Source organism: Phodopus roborovskii, unplaced genomic scaffold (assembly GCF_943737965.1).
Source record: "Phodopus roborovskii unplaced genomic scaffold, PHOROB, whole genome shotgun sequence".
Lineage (NCBI taxonomy): Eukaryota > Metazoa > Chordata > Mammalia > Rodentia > Cricetidae > Phodopus > Phodopus roborovskii.
Window position 1 is genome coordinate 1,253,933 of NW_026125537.1, and position 17,705 is coordinate 1,271,637.

At 49.5% G+C, this 17,705-nt stretch overlaps 2 protein-coding genes across 6 annotated transcripts in view; both read left to right on the top strand.

Moving 5' to 3' along the window:
• The window catches only part of Rps24 (ribosomal protein S24), a 1,129,312-nt gene that overhangs the window by 1,090,494 nt on the left and 21,113 nt on the right, over positions 1-17,705 (top strand). The window lies entirely within an intron of this gene.
• Zmiz1 (zinc finger MIZ-type containing 1) overlaps positions 1-17,705 on the top strand; it is a 190,534-nt gene that overhangs the window by 143,222 nt on the left and 29,607 nt on the right. Inside the window, exon 1 of one of the 5 annotated variants that reach the window (XM_051176688.1) lies at positions 8,655-8,720. The exons of the other annotated variants lie outside the window; for them this stretch is intronic. Within the exon in view, the coding sequence (XP_051032645.1) occupies positions 8,690-8,720 (31 nt within the window). The 5' untranslated portion in view covers positions 8,655-8,689. Of the gene's footprint in view, positions 1-8,654; positions 8,721-17,705 lie in introns of those variants that run through there. 5 annotated transcript variants of the gene reach the window in all.

Sequence of the window (17,705 nt, forward strand, 5' to 3'; positions counted from 1 at the left end):
GAGGCTAAGAGGTAGTATTCTTGTGAGCTGGGCACACTTGTATGTGACTAGCCAGTGTGCCTGGCACAAAGAATTCAGTGTGTAGACTAATGTGGGTACCTTGGTGTTGGGCGAGGAAGATGAGCCCCAGCTGCCCCTTTCCCCGTGCTAATAAGCCCTGAGTCTTGCCCACAGGAAGGCAGGCCTGCCATTCCAGTAGAATACCTCTAAGGGTACTGTTCCCTCTCCTGTGTCCAGCAGCAGGAAGATACTGTACATGTTATCATAGTTACCTGTGCAGAGATATTTAGCAGAGTAACTGGGCATCCAACAGAAGGTGTTAACCTCTCAGGGCCTCTATTTTCCCCATCTGAAAAATAGGCCTGTCAGTTCCTGATCCTGCTTAGCACCAAAATTAAAGGACCCTGAGAAGGCTGTTGTTCTCTGAGCCCTCAAAGTGAAGTCCCTCTGGTCATGGCCACCTGGGTAGGCCTGAGGTGCGGGGGTGGAGGGATGGGGGAGTCTTCATAGTAATTCAGTGTCTCACCTTGAGTCCTCTTACCACAGGATGGAAAGGAGGGACAACACCCATGTGACCTTATCTTAAACCTGACTCAAGCTCCAGATTACAAGTTGAGGTCAGAGGCATTGGCTACCTCCAAACCTTAAGTGACAAGTTGCCATAGTAGATGTTCCTAGAGCTCTTCAGCATTCAGAAGGGACTTTCTTATCCATGTTGTCCTCGCTCAACAGCAAAGGAAGGTGAACTAATGGGGCATGTGGAATGTCAGGAGAGCTGAGGCAAGCTCTTTAGCTTTCTCCCTTCACTGAGTCTTCTACACATCAGCAGACCCTTGCAATCCCATCTCCTTTCCTGAAAGTGCCTCAAAGAACTGGAAATCCAGACAATAGAATGCTCACTGGGGCCTGGGACTTGGTTAGGAGCCCCTGTATACAAGCGGGGATGACACCATGACCCCTAAAGATGATACTCATTGCTCTTGTGAATGCCCCGAGGCCTACACACACACCTGCCATTCACACACACAGCCAAGCACATGCTGCTTTAACACACAAATGCACTCCAACCTCCAAAGAAAACAAAAAACAAAAGATACACTGCTCCCCCCTCCCATACCTTGGGCTTTGCCTCTCCATTTAGAAAAGTTAATTGTAGCTTCAATTCTTGTTTTTAAGCTGATTTTGTTTTGAATGTTAAGTAACTATGGCTTGTTTGACATCAGAAAACTCTAGGGTTTTCTGGAATGCTCTGCCGTGCCCTGCAGCCAAACATACACACACACATACATGGGGTGGGGCATGACATGGGACAGATCAGATGTAGCATACAGCATGGTACAAAATAGTTGGAGCGGCTGGGGGAGGACTTGTGGGGGCAAATTCAGGGTCTGAGCCCCAAGAGAGTCTGAAGGGCTCTGGGGATGGCCCTCTCCATTCAAGAATGCAGAAATAGTTGCTTGCAATAAATTTAAATAAAAGCAAATAAGAGCTGGTAGCTCACTGGTAAAGCACTCGTGCCCAACACCCTCCAGTTTGATCCCCTAGTACCGCACATCCACAAACATATTCATGATCTCAGATCCCGTTGCCTTTGTCACAATGCAGCAGGACACAGCAGCAGAGCCTAGCACTCAGCTGTGAGGAAAGCCATAGAATGAGGCTGGGATGGCCTTGGGCCAGGCTGCCACTGTTAAGGCAGCTTGTGAACGTGCATTTCTTTCCAGCTAAGCACTTGCTGAGGTTTACTGCTGAGCCAAGGGGAACCAGCCTACCACTGTTACCCAAAGATAGCCTGAACTAGGGCCACACCTAGAACAGGTCTGGAGGTGGAATGATGACAGTTGGTGTCATGGGGTCCACTGAGTAAGGAAGGCCTCTCAGAAGAGGCTTGATGGCTTTGGAACCTACTGTGCCTCCCTATCCCAATTTTCAGCCAAGGGTCTCCTTTCTTGCTTGGGAGGAAGGGTATGTTTATAAAACCATATGCCTGTAACATCCAGGTTTGCCTGAGCTGCATACGACAGCTGGGGCCTGCTTTATGCCCTGCCGGGTTGTTGGCCTTCAGCCTAGCTTAGTTCTATCCTTCTATTCCTCAAGGTATCTACCACGGCCTCAGAAGGCATTGCTCCCTCCCCTCCATCCAGCCCAGGTCTATTCTCTGTGGCCTCTGGGAGGTTCAGGTTTCTACCCACCAGGTGGGCAGCTCCCCTTGTCCCCCAAACAGCGCTCAGCTCACAACACTGCCCTGTTCCTGCCACCTGGGCCCCCAGGTACCATCTGCCACCTTGTTTCAGACAGCAGGTAGGCGATTTCAGGGCAAGGGCAAGAAGAAAGCATGTAGGCCTAGGATAGAGAATGCATGAGGTTCCAAGCAGAGGGCAGCCAGTAGCCCACCTGCTGCCTGGCATCTGCACTGTCCTTAGCTTCTCTGTAGGGCTCATAAATGCAGGCATGGGGATGAATGTAACAAAGAGCCCCCCAGTGGAACCGCATCTTCACCTCTTACTGTATAACTATGGGGTCCCTCTGGGCATCTCTGTGTGGATCTGAGTCTCGGACCAGTTCTCAAACTGTTCAACAGGGGTGCCTTGTGTCTCTCAGCTTGTTCATCTGTTGCCTCTGTCTGTGCTTCTGAGACAAGGGTGTGTTTGAACTACCTTCCCCCATGTCCGACTGCTCCACTTAATTTCGTCTTCCCCAGGCTCCGACTCAGAAGTAAACCCCCTCCCAACCCCTGCACTTTTTTTATTTAACAAGCCTGCTGGAAAACAATAGTGATTTCCGCATTGATCATAAACAGAAGTGATTACCATACAATTACGGCCTGAACCATCAGCCTGGATGCAATCACAGAGCTCTGTTGTAAATCGGAAGACAATTGCCTGCAGAATTACCCCCAAATTGGTTTAAGTGGCAACAAAGAAGTGTTGACATTGTGGGGGGCTGAGAGATTCTGGTGGTCCTGGAAGCAGAAGATCTCCACTGGGGCACTCCATAGTGGCCTCTTGGAAATTAAATATAGGGAAAGCTACCTGTCAATTTTTTCCACACCCAGTTTTCCCCCTTCAACTACTCCTTGCCTATGTTGACACAATTAGTTGTAAACTTGTTTATACTAATGTGTGAGTGGCTAAGTATTCCTTGAAACTGGCATGGTATAAAGGGGTGTTCTGGGAGCCCACTCAACTATAACCCTTTCTCTCAGCACCCTTTTCACCAGGTCAGCTCCTCTCTCTAGGCTCTTCTGATCTGCCTCTTCTCTCTACCCTTCCCTCTCTGTCTCCTAGCCCAGTAGTAGACTCTATTCAGACCTCTCCCACATCCTGTCCAAGACCACCATGCTTTGTGAGAAGTTTCTGACTGTGAGATGCCTTTAAGTCTAAGTCTGGACTGTTAATCTTCAGGTGTGTATGTGTGTGTGTGTACTATTAATCTCCAGCTGTGTGTGTGTGTATGTGTGTGTGTGTGTGTTTGTGTATTGTTAATCTTCAGCTATGTGTCTAATTGTCTGTCTGCCTGTGTGTACTGTTCGTCTCTAGCTTTATGTGTGTGTGCTGTTAATCTCCAGCTCTGTGTGTGTGCATGCGTGCATGTGTGTGAACACTCTCTTGGATATCAGACTGCATTGAAGCTCCCAGGAACTGAGAACAGCCTGCTTGTGATTGGTAGACCCAAGTTCTGCCAAGTGTAGTCAAGTCCACCCTGGCAGTGACTGCTTGGGACATCTTGTCTGATCTTCACAGGAGGGGTCAAGCATACTTGTGACTGTGCCCTGGTTTAGGATTCTAAAAGCTGCTGGAAGGGGTGGGTTGGTCCAGGCCATATGGTCCATCTAAGCGAGGAGTGGGGTCATCAAACTGACATTCTGTATAGCTTGTCCCTGGTTGCCATTCCTCCAGGCCTGCTGAGGGCAGGCATGGTGCCTACTTGCCCATGACCTCGAACAGTTCTCAATAGTGAATATATCCTTGCTGTTTCATACCAGTTATGTTACACCCAGTTTTATGAAAGAACTGGCTATCTCCAGGTGCAGCCTGAGGCTCAGAATCTGGCCCAGACTTCCTAGCAGCCCTTGTTAACCAAAGCTGCTTTGAGTCGCACCAACCTGCCATACATCAGAGCTGGACTCGAGGTACCTGAGAGGCCAGATGTAACCTGTTTTCCATGAGTTCTAACAAAGCCTCAGGATGGTGTCCCACCTGGACTTTGTACAGCCAAATGTGGTGGTGGCTCCCCCTCCCCATCTTTGTCCTGAACTGCTAGATCAGGCTACAGGTGGAGAGAGACAGCCACCACCTGCTTTCCTCTAGCATTGAAAGGCTGGCTGTGTGGCCTCTATGCACAGTGCACCTCACCTCTAGTCCTGCTGACTGTCTCCTGGGGGCCAGGTATCCAGTCAATGGGAAGATGGGGCTCAAAGCCATAGAGACCTGCACTTAGCCTGGAGTACCACCCCCATCACAGTTAGGCTTACACATCTGTACCCCTGAATTACAGCTTTCATCTCTTTAAGTAGGGAAGCCTCCCACCCTGCTGGAGTATGTGAATGAATGTGCCTGTTCAAGGCTCTTCGGATAATGAATAGTCATCTTTGGCCTGAAATTCCATCCCAAAAGGAGAGGAGATCCAGGCTTTGTGAGCATTTGTCCTGGATCACATTCTGCATTGGACATGCTCAGGATACTCATCACAGTAGCTGCTTAGATCTGTGCTAAGCAACCAGAGACAGAGACCCTAGGTGGCCATTGACACTTGAATTCAGTGAATTAAAACTTAAATAATACTTAAGCTGAGCCCTTCCTCTGCTGCAGGACTACAGGTGAAGCATTTCACAGCAACCTGTAGTTCTGCCTCATAATTGTAAGGAAGCACAATAGATCTAGAACATTCCCACCATTGGGGAAATTCCATGGCCATGCTGTACTGTGTTATTGAACTATTTCCAATGGTTGACAATGAGGAAAAGGTGGTGATATGCCATAGGCAGTCTCAGCCTGCACTCTGCCCTTTTTGTTTGTTTTTCCAAACAGTGTTTCTCTGTGTAGCTTTGGAGCCTGCCCTGGAATTCACTCTGCAGACCAGGCTGGCCTTGAACTCACACCTCCTGCCTCTGCCTCCCAAGTACTGGGATTAAAGGCATGTGCCACCACCGCCTTTTGATCAGCATAAATCCTTCCCCTGCCATGAAGCTTCAGTGAGCTCACCAAAGGAAAAGTTTACATTTCTTCCTGGTGAACTTGAGGCGAGTAGATTTTGAACCAATGTCAAATGAACAAATGAATGACATCACCTGATACAACTTTGGGACAAACTTGACTCCCCTCCTGATGGAATTAACTTAGGGTGGTTACAACCAGCCACTGAGGAGTGATGGATGGCCCCTTTCTCAAGATAAATGTTGCAGTCAAGGTAATCGGATTGTGTGTGGCGGTCTAATTTGTAGGCCAGGGGAGGAAGCGCCCAGTCGTGCCTCGCCCCAGTTGCCCATATTAGTTTAATCAAATGCCCAGTATCTAAGTGGCTGGGCCCAAGTGATGGATGATGTGGGCTTTGTTAAATGCTATTGCCCTGTTAAGCCAAACTTCCCAAAGTCCCACCAGGTTTCTGAGCTCTTTAATTTGTTTCTTCTTGCTTGGTTATCTCTTTATGGAGCAGGGAAGTAGGGCCTGGGCTCTTTCTGTCTTCAAGTGTGGGTTTTCAGAGGCCGGAAGTCCACTTCCACCTTTTCTCAGGCTCCAAACTTCTGTCCTAAGACACACCACTTTACTTGACTCCAGCCACATGCCCCCCTAGCTCTAGCTGTCCTGGAACTCACCATGTAGATCAGGCTGCCTCTTCCTCCCAAGTGCTGGAATAAAACAAGTGCTGGAATAAAAGGTGTGACCACCACAATCACTCAGCTTCCTTTTCACCTTCTTAATGGGACATTTCAGTGATAGTTTTTCTCCATGCCATATGGCTGTTGCTCAATTTCCCATTAGTGCAAAGAACCTTCCTGAGACTGTTCTGTGACCCTGTCTCACCATCTGGACAATAGTGTGTGTGTGCGCGTGCACACACACACACCCCATATATATATATATATACTCTGTGGTATGAGGCAAGGATTACAGTGGATTCCCAAGGCTGGGTCCTTGAAAGAGACAAGGTATAGAGCATAGAAGACAGAGTCCTGCCCACTGGGAATTGACAATGTATTTGGTCTGAAATCCCTATTTTTGAAATTGGATTCATACAGCTTGTAGAAAGGGTTCCTCCCTTGTCACATCCCTGGCTGCCTACAATAGTGTTTGTCACCTAGTCACTCACTGCGGTGTGGTGGTGGAAGCCACACACAGAAACCTTGGTGCTGTTCCAGGTGGGGACTTGATCACCAGCTAAGATGATTCTGTAAGTAGCAGGTAACCAGAGTTCAGCAGAGCAGTGAGGCAGGGCTGGGCAAGCAGTGAGTCCAGTGGCTGGGAGGAAGCCCTAGCACAAAATGAGTGTCTGGATGGGGTCAAAACGTTTTGCTGTGAGTCTATGATAGAAAAATCCTGCAAGAAAAAAAAAACAAGCCTTTAACAGTAGTGCTCCCCTGATGAGAGGAAATGGGTGGTGTTAATGACAACAATTTCCACTACTGTAATTGTGTGCATGCATAGCCTCTTCAGAAAGAGAACAGGGAGGTGGAACTGTTATTGGGAGAAATGTGGGTCTGGAGACTGCTCCCTCTTGCTGCTTCTGTGAATATCTGATGTATAAGGAACATGAATTTAATATGTAATTTGTAAATAAAATGTCGTTTTTCTCCTTCAAAGAGGGTAGATTCCCCTGTTGTTTGCTCTTTTTGGTTGTCCTTCAGCAAATCCCTCAAAGTCTCTGGGGGCCAGGAGAATAGACATAGTGCTCACTGGTTCCAGAACTGTCAGGACAATGGAGAAAAGGGATATGCTAATTTCTGTCTACATGCACTGCTGACATTCTGAGGACACATGCCTTGTATGTCCTGGCTCTTTTAAGGTCAGAGAAAGAAACTATTCACATCCTCAGATTCTCCCTGGGTTCAAGATCCCAGGATAGTCCAAACTGTGAAGTCTGGCTCCCTACGGGTAGCTGGACTTGCTCCAGCCTGCTGACCACCATCCATAATCCTATGGCCTTGATAGGTTGCCAATTGTCTAGCCACACCAGCCCCTCAGGCCTCAAGCTTGCCCTGCTGGTGCCACTCAGCTTGGCCAGCTGGCCATCCAGCCTCAGCCCCTCCTGCCACAGTGTTTTTGTCTCTCTTTCGCCTCAAGCTCTGTTAATTTTTCATGGCCTCCATCAGAGGCAGAAGGTAAAAGCTGTTGCTTGCAGGGAGAACACAGGAGCTGTAGAGGGGGAGGGAGCATTGTGTGGTGATTAAACACTGCAGAGGCCTAAACAAATGATGGTTGCCCCCTCCAGAGGCTCAGGAAGAGAAACAGGGGGGTGGGGAGGCTGGGACTGCACAGCAGATGGCCTAGGCTGCTGTCTGTCTCAGAATTGCATCCCATCGAGTTCTGCCTTACCTGTGGCTGTTTCTGAGATCCCACAGCTGACTCGGGCCTTCTGACTACCCTGGGATGCTAGCCACAAGGCACAGACTTAGTGCCACTTGGCCAGTCCACCAGCTGGTGATGGTGGCACTGAGCACTGCTGGGGACAGACCCATGGTTCCCATAAAGAGAAGCTTAAGTCAGACCCACTAGGGCAGGATCACTGGAATAGGACCTGACCTGAATCAAGTTTTCCACATGTAGCTCTGCTGTACCTCTAGAACACCTGTGTAGACATAAAGGTCACCAGCAGGTGAGGCAGGTGCATACCCCACCTGGGCCTTGCACCAAACTCTTGTGATAAAATCAGAGATCCACTTATTCCTGTCTCCAGCCCAGGATTCTTTCTCTGAGAGTCCAAGGTCAAACAAACCTCTGCGGTCCAAGATACAAAGGTAAGGAGGGGGAGGTTAGCCATGACCCAAGAGAATATTTGTCAAGCTCACAGCACTGGCCCTGAGAGCTCCTGAGCATTCTTCGGTGAAAGGGAGAAAGGAGGATCTCTCAAATCCATTCCCAAAGCACTCCCAGGAGCATTTCATACGGCCAGGCTTTGAGAAGAAGTACTTCTCAAAGTGAGGCCAAACAACATCAGCATCACCATGACCTGGTGGGACTGCAGGTTCTTCAGCTCTGTCCCACTGAATCAGACACAGAGAGAGAGAGAGAGAGAGAGAGAGAGAGAGAGAGAGAGAGAGAGAGAGAGAGAGAGAGAGTCAGTCAGCACTGGTCTGAGCACCCAGATGACTCAGTTCTGCTTTGGGCCTTCCCTGTCTAGGACATACAGTTACTAACTGGTGTGTTATATATGAGTGACAGGAGTAGCCAGGAAACCCTGGTTGTCAACAGAATTACTTCCACTGATGAAAGATGACTGGATATTTAAATCCCACAGAGAATTATGTTCCCTGCAATATACCATACAAAGAGTCTCCTTTGGGTTTGCTTTAGAGGGCATCTGTTGAAAGCCAGCGGTGTCTATGACTAAACAGATAGTTGGCATTCTGGAACATGTTCAGAATGTTGCTCTAGGATGTAAAAGGGACCCCTGTGGTTTAAGGAGAGCCGGTGACATAAAGAGGTCAGTCTTTCCTACAGCAGACTAGCTACCTGCCAATCTTGATGAGCACATGGAGAGGAGGCGGTCACAGACAGACACAGGTTGGTCTCCAGTCCCTTTAAACATTACGTCAGGCTTCCTCAGAAAGGGTATAGAATAGCAGTGAGGGAGGGCTTAGAAATGAAACTGCTCTCTTTTGGTAATAGAACTTCCAGCTGTGAAGTTCTGGGTAGAGAACCCACTTGAAGATTGGGCAGGAAGGAGCCGCTAACCACCCCTATGTTTGCTATGTTTGGAGCCCCTGTGCTGTGAGACCTCCTAAAAAAGAGCACCTGTGCAGTCCCATAGCTAACTCCTTAGCCTGGAGTTGGAGGGAGGAGGCCCCATCTGTGTTTTTCACCAGGATCCGAAAGTCTAAAACAACCTGTCAAGCAGCTGGGGAAGCAGGAAATGGGTGGCTAAGTGAGGGGTACAAGGCCTAAAGGCAGAGGGTAGTACAGGGTCTGACTACCAGATGCTCCCTGAGTAAAGGGTGTGGGTCACCCTGTGAAGTGCTGCCACCCTAGTCTCACCTGCACCTGTCACCATTCCCCCACTTGAGTTTTGGGGACTGCCTGGATTGTTTATGTAGAAACAAGTTTGCTGTGGGGTGATCACTTCCCCAAAGCTTAGTCACCCAAAATGGTTTCTACATTGGTGTCATGAGCTCTGCCATTTGGGGATTTCTTGGGTGGTCATTGGCTGCCAGCTCCCCTGGGATTTGACACAGCATACACCCAGGCTGCTCAGCACACAAACCTGGGATCTGTTGCCATGTAGCTACTGGTGTGTTGAGAACTGGGGTTCTGTTGAGAACTGGGGTTCTGTGCTATCTAAGGAAGAATTGGACTTGCTCCAGCCTCCTACCTATAGGAACCAGACCATGAGTCTCACTGAGATGTCTGAGGAGATATGGGAAACGTAGACTCTCATGGCATTTCCTTTGCGTGCCTCCCCCTCCCCCCAATTCCCTGAGGTCAAGCAGAGGGCAGTTCTGGTTAGCCTGCAGGAAAAAGCATTTGCAGAAAGGAAGTGGATATTGAAGTTGTTCCTGCTGGAATGAAGGCCCACCGGCAGCTCCAGGCACAAGAAAGTGGGGCTCCTTTCTCACCTTACAGACCCAGGCCAGTGTAAGGAGAGCCCCTGAGTTTACCCCTTACTACCTCATTGCCACCTCGTGGCCTCTAGGCTCTCCTTGGCTTGTTCAAGCACTCCTTAGGGCAAGAAGGCATTGCACGGGGCAAGACGGGAGTCCTCAGTAGCCATTCAGGAATACTGATGTTTGCTTGAGCACCGAGCACCTGGTGGAACCAGTGTTCTCCCAGGACGTAGAGAGCAGGCACAGTGTAGCCTGGCCTGTCTGCTATGGCCACAGGCCCAAGGTCCTGAAAGAAAGACCTCCTCAGGTCCCCCTGCCTCTGCTGCACACTTGTTTGTTTGTTTGTTTGTGTATGTGTGTGTGTGTGTTTGTATGTTTGTTGTGGTACTACTAGGGATTGGATCCAGATCTCCAGGCATGTTAGGCAGCTGTTGTACCACTGAGATGCTATCCCCAGAACTTGCACTGTTGTTATTGTTTTGTTTTTGAGATGAAGTCCTACTATGTAGCACTGGCTGTCCAGGAATTCGCTATGTAGACCAGGCTGGCCTGCTTCTACCAGTGCCTCCTGAGTGCAGGGACTAAATGCCTGGCCTGTTATCTTTTTTGTTTTGCCTTTTACATTTGTATGTTTGTGTATGGAGATCAAAGGACAACTTGTGGGAACCATTTCTCTTCATCCACCATTTGGGTCCTGGGATTCAAACTCAAGGTGTGGCACCAAGCACGCTTACTGAACCTTCTCTCCGATCTTGCTTTGTTATCAGTGATTTCATTTGCCACTGTAGTGGTCTGCAAACCCTAGCTAGCAAACGTCCATCCCTACAGCCTAAGGTGACAAAAGGCCACGACCTGCCACACACTAACCTGTGGCCTGAGTCAAGCTCCTGAGTTCTGAATAGGAGCTGTAGCTGTCCGCCCACAGGAGCATCTGTGGGAGGACCAATGAGCCAGTACTTCAAGAGGGAACTCTCCAGAAGTGGCTCCCTGCAAAATGTTCTCAGCCAACAGTGTGCTGGCCAATATCCCAGCCCAAGCCCATCCTCAGATCCCCAACACTTTGAGAGGACACTTTGCAGAGGTGGGACCGTGTTCAGGGTAGAACACTCTTCCTGATGAAAACACACTTTTGACTTTGCACTGAAGTGTCTTAGCATTTGAGTCTGAATTGTACTGGCTAGCCCTACCGTAATGAGTAGTGGGCCTGGCACTTTGCGAACTAGGCTTTTTCTGAGGCCCAACTCATCTGGAATCGCCTTGGGTCTGCTCTTGCTCTGCATCTGGACAGTCTCTGCAGGGCAAAAACAGCCAAACTGGTTTGGGAATCAGCCTTGCAGGCTCAAAGGTCCCCCAGAGTTCAGTTCCCAGGGTGCTTCATAGGCCTCTAGACTCCAGCTTCTGCCAACCATAGAGCCCTTGGGAAGAAGGGGTAGAAAGGGGGTGGGAGTGAGCAAGGGTGTTCTGGAGGTAAGGGTGGAGGTGGGGGAGTGGCCTGAAGCTACTCTAGGCTGGGCTAGACCACAGGATCATTGAAACCCACATCTTCCCAGCCTGAGGAGTTATCAGGGGACTAATGTGCATGTCCCAGGCAGGCTGCACACCAGACCTGGCCAGTCTTTGCCTGTGGAACCTAAGCTCCTGTAAAAAGGAGGGAGTAGAGTGTTCCCAGCCAGTGTGCCAACAGACAGCCTCCCTTGATGGGGATGGCAGAGCAGGGAACAGAAGGTGAGAACGATCTGGGAATACCAGAAGTTGTTGAAGCTCAGGCCAACACCCTACTTAGAAAGGCAGGGCAACAGTGTGACAATGACTCTGGAGAGCTTCCTCCACAGAAAACCAAGGGCTCCCTGTGACCCCTTTGCGACAGCTGCAAGTACTTCCCACCCACCCACATGCCCTCCTGAACTCTTCCATGGAGCTTACAAAGGGCAAAAGCTACTCATGGCCACACAGGAAGTTGGTATTGAACTCAGCTCAAATGAGAAACTGGCATGGTCTCCTGGTGACAGGTCTGCTCTCAGATAATGATGTCACAGCCCAGAGACATAAAAGGGAAGCCCTGTGCACCAGTGACAGAGCCACTGTCCCGAGAGTAATCCTGTTTGACTCCACCAGCCCTCACTCTCTGCCTCCAGTACAATATTGTCTTGTGCCTTCCTTGAGGCATGGGATGTGAGGATAATGCTAAGGGTACCAAATGTCTGGGAAGTGGGAGAAAGTGTTGACTCTGTATCCTCATGTTCCTGAGCAGATCTTCACCATTCGCAGCAGGGCGAGCAAGGGCAAAATGGCCACCCATCCTGTAGACAGACGTGCCTGGAGAGCCCTAAGGCTGCATTGCTGTGTCAGTGAGTCAGAGCAACCTGCCCCAGTCCAAGACTAGGATCCCCTCTCATGGTCACACGTTTCCTTTGTGGCCTCCTCCCAGGGCAGGGAATGGGGCCATTTATCCATTTCTGGGGCACCCAGCAGAGGAGAACTCCCTGGGCCAGCAGGAAACAGCCTGTCAGTCTCATAGTAAGTAGGCAGAGTGACAATTCTGTGGACATTTCTGTTCCTGGGTATACTGAGAGCAGAGCCATGAGAACAGAGCCCTGGCTCTTGTCACCCTCCCACCTCCTTCAGGGCACAGTTGGGTAAATCTGAGGACCTTCCCAAGCTGGTTTGTGTGGAGAGTGTGGCTGTGAAGTTTGCCCTAGACCCTGTGCTTGGTGGCCCCTGCAGAGGCTGGCACACTTTGAACACAGGAGCTAAGGTGGGGGTAGGTGGATGTCAAGGTAAGAGGAGGGGGAGAGCTTGCAGAGAAATATATAGACACTGTTGAGTGCCAAAGATGGCACTCCCCATCCCAGGGAACATCAAGCCTGAAGGTGCCAAGTTATGTACATTTGTATGATTCTCCTAGAGTTTTGGGAAGACAGACTCACAAGGGATCAGGTCCATTCTCCATTTGTCCATTGTCTCAGCTCTGGAAAGCCTGCAGAGGACAGCAAGGAAAGCCAGTCAGATGATTTAGCCTGCAGAATGCACTGCCAATGCTCTGCCTGTCAGCATGGTATCTGCATTTGTCTGTGAGCTGATTTAATACTCACATCTTAGGAGGGAGGAGACTTGGTACTTCTCATGTGAGCTTCCTAAGTTAAGTCTGATCTATTGTCTTGGGTCTCCTCAGACCAGGCCAGCGAGCAAGAGGAATTCTATTTTTTTCTTTTAAGATCAATAGGTGTTTTGCCTGCATATATGTCTGTGTGAAGGTGTCAAATCCCCTGAACTAGAATTTCAGACAGGTTGAGCTGCCATGTGGGTACTAGGAATTGAACCTGAGTCCTCTGGAAGAACAGCCAGTGTTTTTAACCGCTGAACCATCTCTAACCCCAAACAAGTGGAATTCTTACTATCTCTGTATTTTACACAGACAGTGAATGGATGAGCCCAGGTGTATTCTAGAGTGTTCAGCACAGGCAGGAGGCTCCCAGAAGCCTGTCGTGGGACCAGGACCTCATGTTTGGGAGATGAAAAAGGAGGATATGAGAATGTGGCCTGGCCCCACCTAGAGAGATAGGAGATTGTCCTTCCTTTCATGGTTACCCTATGGGAAATGTACAGACACTGTGAGCACTGGTACCAGCTCATGTGCAAATGACATGAAGGTGGCATGTGTCCCCAAATCACCTACAGTGTTGTTTCTGTAAGCTGCCTGTGTTTAGTCTCATTACCCCATGGCTATGCATATCGTGAAATGTGTCAGTGAACTCTGCAGTAGGTTTTATGTGGTTGACAGTGTTGTGGAGATTGGATTGTGTTCAGGGGCCTTGCAGTTGCGCTATAGCATGGGTCTCAGATGGAATGCTTGATGACTGACCATTTCCCAAACTCTCATGTACTGGGCTATTTCTGTGACTCACTGCAACCTGTTAGTCATGTGTTAGCTGCATAGTTCTTACTAAATGGTACAGTGAGTGCTGGGACTATGGAAGTGAGCTACTCTAATCCCATGTCTAGCCCCTGGATATCACCACTCATGATTCCATCTGCTTCCATTGAACTTATCCTGACTACACAGAGCAGGGTGGGTTGATGACAGGCAAGATGGGAGACAGACACATGGTGGGTTGTCCTGTTGTAATTCATTCCTGAGCTTGGAGTAGGCAAGGTACAAAGAGAACAGGCTGCTGAGATGGTCAGCTCATCGTGGCCAGTTGGCTGCACAGGGCAGTGGTACATATTCTTGAGGTAGCTGGGGTGCTCCTGGGACTAGAGAGAACATGTTGGTGGGAGCTCTTCTGCCTCTGACTCAACAGGAAGTGCCCTAGTTCACCCTGCTGCTGTGTCATAGTCCCCTGTGCATCTAAAGTGCATGACTAAGGTATTTATTGTAATGATCCTTCCTAGGCTATGTGTGGAGGAGTCTCCTGTGTCTTACAGGTCTCTTCCTGGCCATTTCAGGGTGTCCTAGATCCCAGAAGCCACCCCTCCTGTCCCTGCTGCCCCATGCACACATACACACCCCTCTTCTTCCCAGCTGTTTTCTAGGTTTGTGCTCCTCAGAATTCCTTTGATTGACCCTGCATTCCCTGGTGGCAGCATATTGGAGAAGGCTTCTGTTTGACTCTCACCTCCAGGTCTCTGACCAACTCCTGACTGCCTCTCAGGCCCAGCTCCTCCCAACATCTGGTCTCTTCCAGCTCTTAGATCTTATAGTCACTGAGCATCCCAGGCCTGGGTCCATATCTCCCTGCCTGGCCACCCAGAGATCTGTTTTCCAATTACCATCTTGGATGCCTCCTGTTTCTTGCTCCATTTCAAGCTCAAGCTCAACCTCAGCCTGTTGAGAGGCAGCCTCTCCTGTTCCTGTTCACCCACTCTCTTAGAGGCTGGAACCCAGCTTCTGCTCCCTTCTACCCCAACTGGATCCCATCATCAAAGACCCAAAGTATGGTCTTTGAAGCTCCACCATGGGGTGTCCAGGCAGTCCCCAAATTAGAGCCTTGCTGTTTCTTCTGCCTTCTGCTCTCCCTGATCACTGCTGGGAGGTGCAGATACAGAAGCAGATACAGGCCTGCCCCTGTCCCCAGGATCTCAGTGCCCTCAGGCTCTATGCTTCAGCCTGCCTTGTCTTCATACCAGTTTCCCTTCTTTTTGCCCAAAAGAACATCCCATTTGTGAGAGGTGTTCCAAGAAATACCTTAAAGATGTGGAGAACCTAGCTCTTCCACACCTGCTTCCTGGAACCCCTGTATTTTTTCCGTGATCTTTCAATTCCATGTCAATGGGCATGCCACCGTACTGTGCTCCCCAAAAGCACTTGCAAAGAGAAACCTAGCTGTGTCCTTAGGGACACAGGGGAACAGAAATACCTTTCTTCTGGAGCAACAGGTGTCTTTGTGTCTGCTAAAGAGGCTCAGCTCCACCTCGTAGGAAACTGCCCTTCCTTCCTGTCTCACAGCAGGACACTGACTGTTCTTCTACTGCTTGGCAGCTCAGAGAGGAAAGGAGGAACAGGGTTGCTCAGATGGCTTGGCTTCCTTCCTAATCTGCCCTGAGGCCTCTGTCTATCCACACATGTCTCCTGAGTGTCTGGAGCTCATACCCACTCAGGACATTGTCTTTGCTCTCTGCCCTGGGACCAGAGTAGACAGGCACACCAAGGCCCAGAGCCTTCCTTACTATGGGGGCTGATGCTAATCATCTGGTGATCACCCGATCACTGACCATGTGCCTGCAGTCTTCCTGTACTTCAGAGTGGTGACTCAGGCCATCCTCCCAGCTGCCCTGTGACCTTGTCCAGGTGTCACACAGTGATGATCTGGTTCCTCAGTGTGTGTCTCATACTGGTTACATGGTGAGTGCTAAGCTGCCTTTCTTCAGTTGACATTAATTGTGGAATCTTTGGTCCCCAACCCCATTCCCATTACCACTACCTTTCTGGTTTCTCCTTGCACTGTCTTAGGGACATCTGCTCTGTGGAGCAGGCAGTCCACTTTATAGACTAGAAATTAGCCCTAAGCTAAGGGCCCAGACACAGCCTACATGGTATCCTGTGGCTGGAAAGCAACTAGACACTTGACTTCAGGCCCACTGTTCCCAGCTACTGTTCCCCACTTGGTACTGCATGCACACCTTTGGAAGGGACAAGAGGCTTTCTTAGAGGAGCCAACATCAGAGAAGCACAGTGTTGCAAGGGAGGACAAAAGGAGAGAAGCCAAAAGGCCTGAGTGTCCTGGTATCCCTGGGACTAACATATGGAGAGGCATGCCTGGAACCTGCTGGGCAAAACAAGCTCTGGAATGAGGAAATGTGAGACCATCTTCCATTTCCAAGGCATTTTTTCTGCCTGCACTGATCAGGGTGCATTTGCAGGTGTCCCAGGGGCTCTCTAGCAACCACTCACAAAGCTTCACAGACACCCCCGGGGCAACCTGCCAGCTACTATGTTAAACACTTTTTTGGTGTCCCTATCATTGGAACATCATGATCCTAAAGAGCAGGCATGAGTGTTATACCCATTGACAGTAAAGGCCTAGAGAAAGCAAGTGATTGTTTAGCTCAAGGTCACATAGATGTCAGGTGGAACTGTTTTGGTCAAACATTGTTTATGTCACATGCCCAGAATCCTTGCAGGACAACTGACCCCTAAGGCCAGGGCAGGTGTACACAAAGGTGCCTTCTAGCTTGCTGGCTTATATAAAGGAATGAAACCCCAAACTCGGAATCTGTTTGGCAGCTGTTTGTCAAATTAATTTAGGCAAGTGCTCAGATGCTTTAGCACCTAAGTAGACAATGGATTAGAATAGAGCATGGCAATTAAATGCTAGTTAGTGTCTGTTGGGAGACACAAGTGGTAGCCTGTGCCTCTAATCCCAGCACTTGGGAGGCAGAGGCAGGCAGAACTTGAGTTCAAGGCCAGTCTGACCTACATAGTGAGTACTGGGTCAACCTTGTCCCAAAGCATCCAATGGATATTGTGTGTATATTTGTGTGGAGAGGTGAGGGTGAGACACAACACACATGGGAAGATCAAAAGACAATATGGGAGAGTTGGTTCTCCTAAGGCTAGAACTCAAGTCGTCAGCCCTTGAGCCGTCACACCAGCCCCCATTGACCATTTCAGATGTGTTGATATATGTGTGTTTGTGTGCTATGATGAAACACTTGGAAATAATTTGAAATCTGGGTTGAGGCTCCAAGTAAGTAAATTGGGTCTAAAGTAGTCCCCACAGTTACATGATGAGGTCAGCTAGAAGGATTCTTGGTGTAGTGTTCTGATAAGTAGTGGGAAAGCTGGCTCCCTCCAATATGGAAGGCTAGACTCCTAGGGCTACCCATCTCAGTGCTTAGATGTTGTGCAAGGCCTTCCCCAGGTGGCCATCAAGGAAGGGACTCCTAGGGACTGTTCCTTGGACATTGTATACAAGAGACAAGTTTGCAATTTGTTCAGCCTTCAGGACCAAACCCTGCCATGGGTCTGTTTGGAGCAGAGGAAGCAGTGGGTGCCGCTGTAGTTGTGTTTCAGAGTGCCAGGTCTTACTCATAGGCCTCTGTGGACCACCTGCTCCTAGTTACGGTTGACCTCTGCTTCTGTCTGCTCCTCTGGTCCCCATCTTCTGGTGAGCAAAAGGCTCTCTCCATGTAGATATTCCAAACTGCAAAGGAGCTCAGAGTGATGCTGGAACATCTCTCCACGTTTCTCTGGACCCCCACCCCCAGATGTTCCACTCTGGGAGGGTGGCCTTAGATCTAAGTAACATCTGCAGCCAGCTGTGCAGGTGTCCTGTGCACCTCCAGATGCCCAGGCAAAGCAAATGTGCCAATGGCTGCCATGAGGCCAAGCAAGCTGTGCTTGTAAAAGGATGAGGAAGGTTGTGGTATCCTCACTGATGTTTGATGATGGAGGGAGCTTGGTGACCTGGGAGTGGGACTCACAACATAAAGAACTATAAGCTATGAC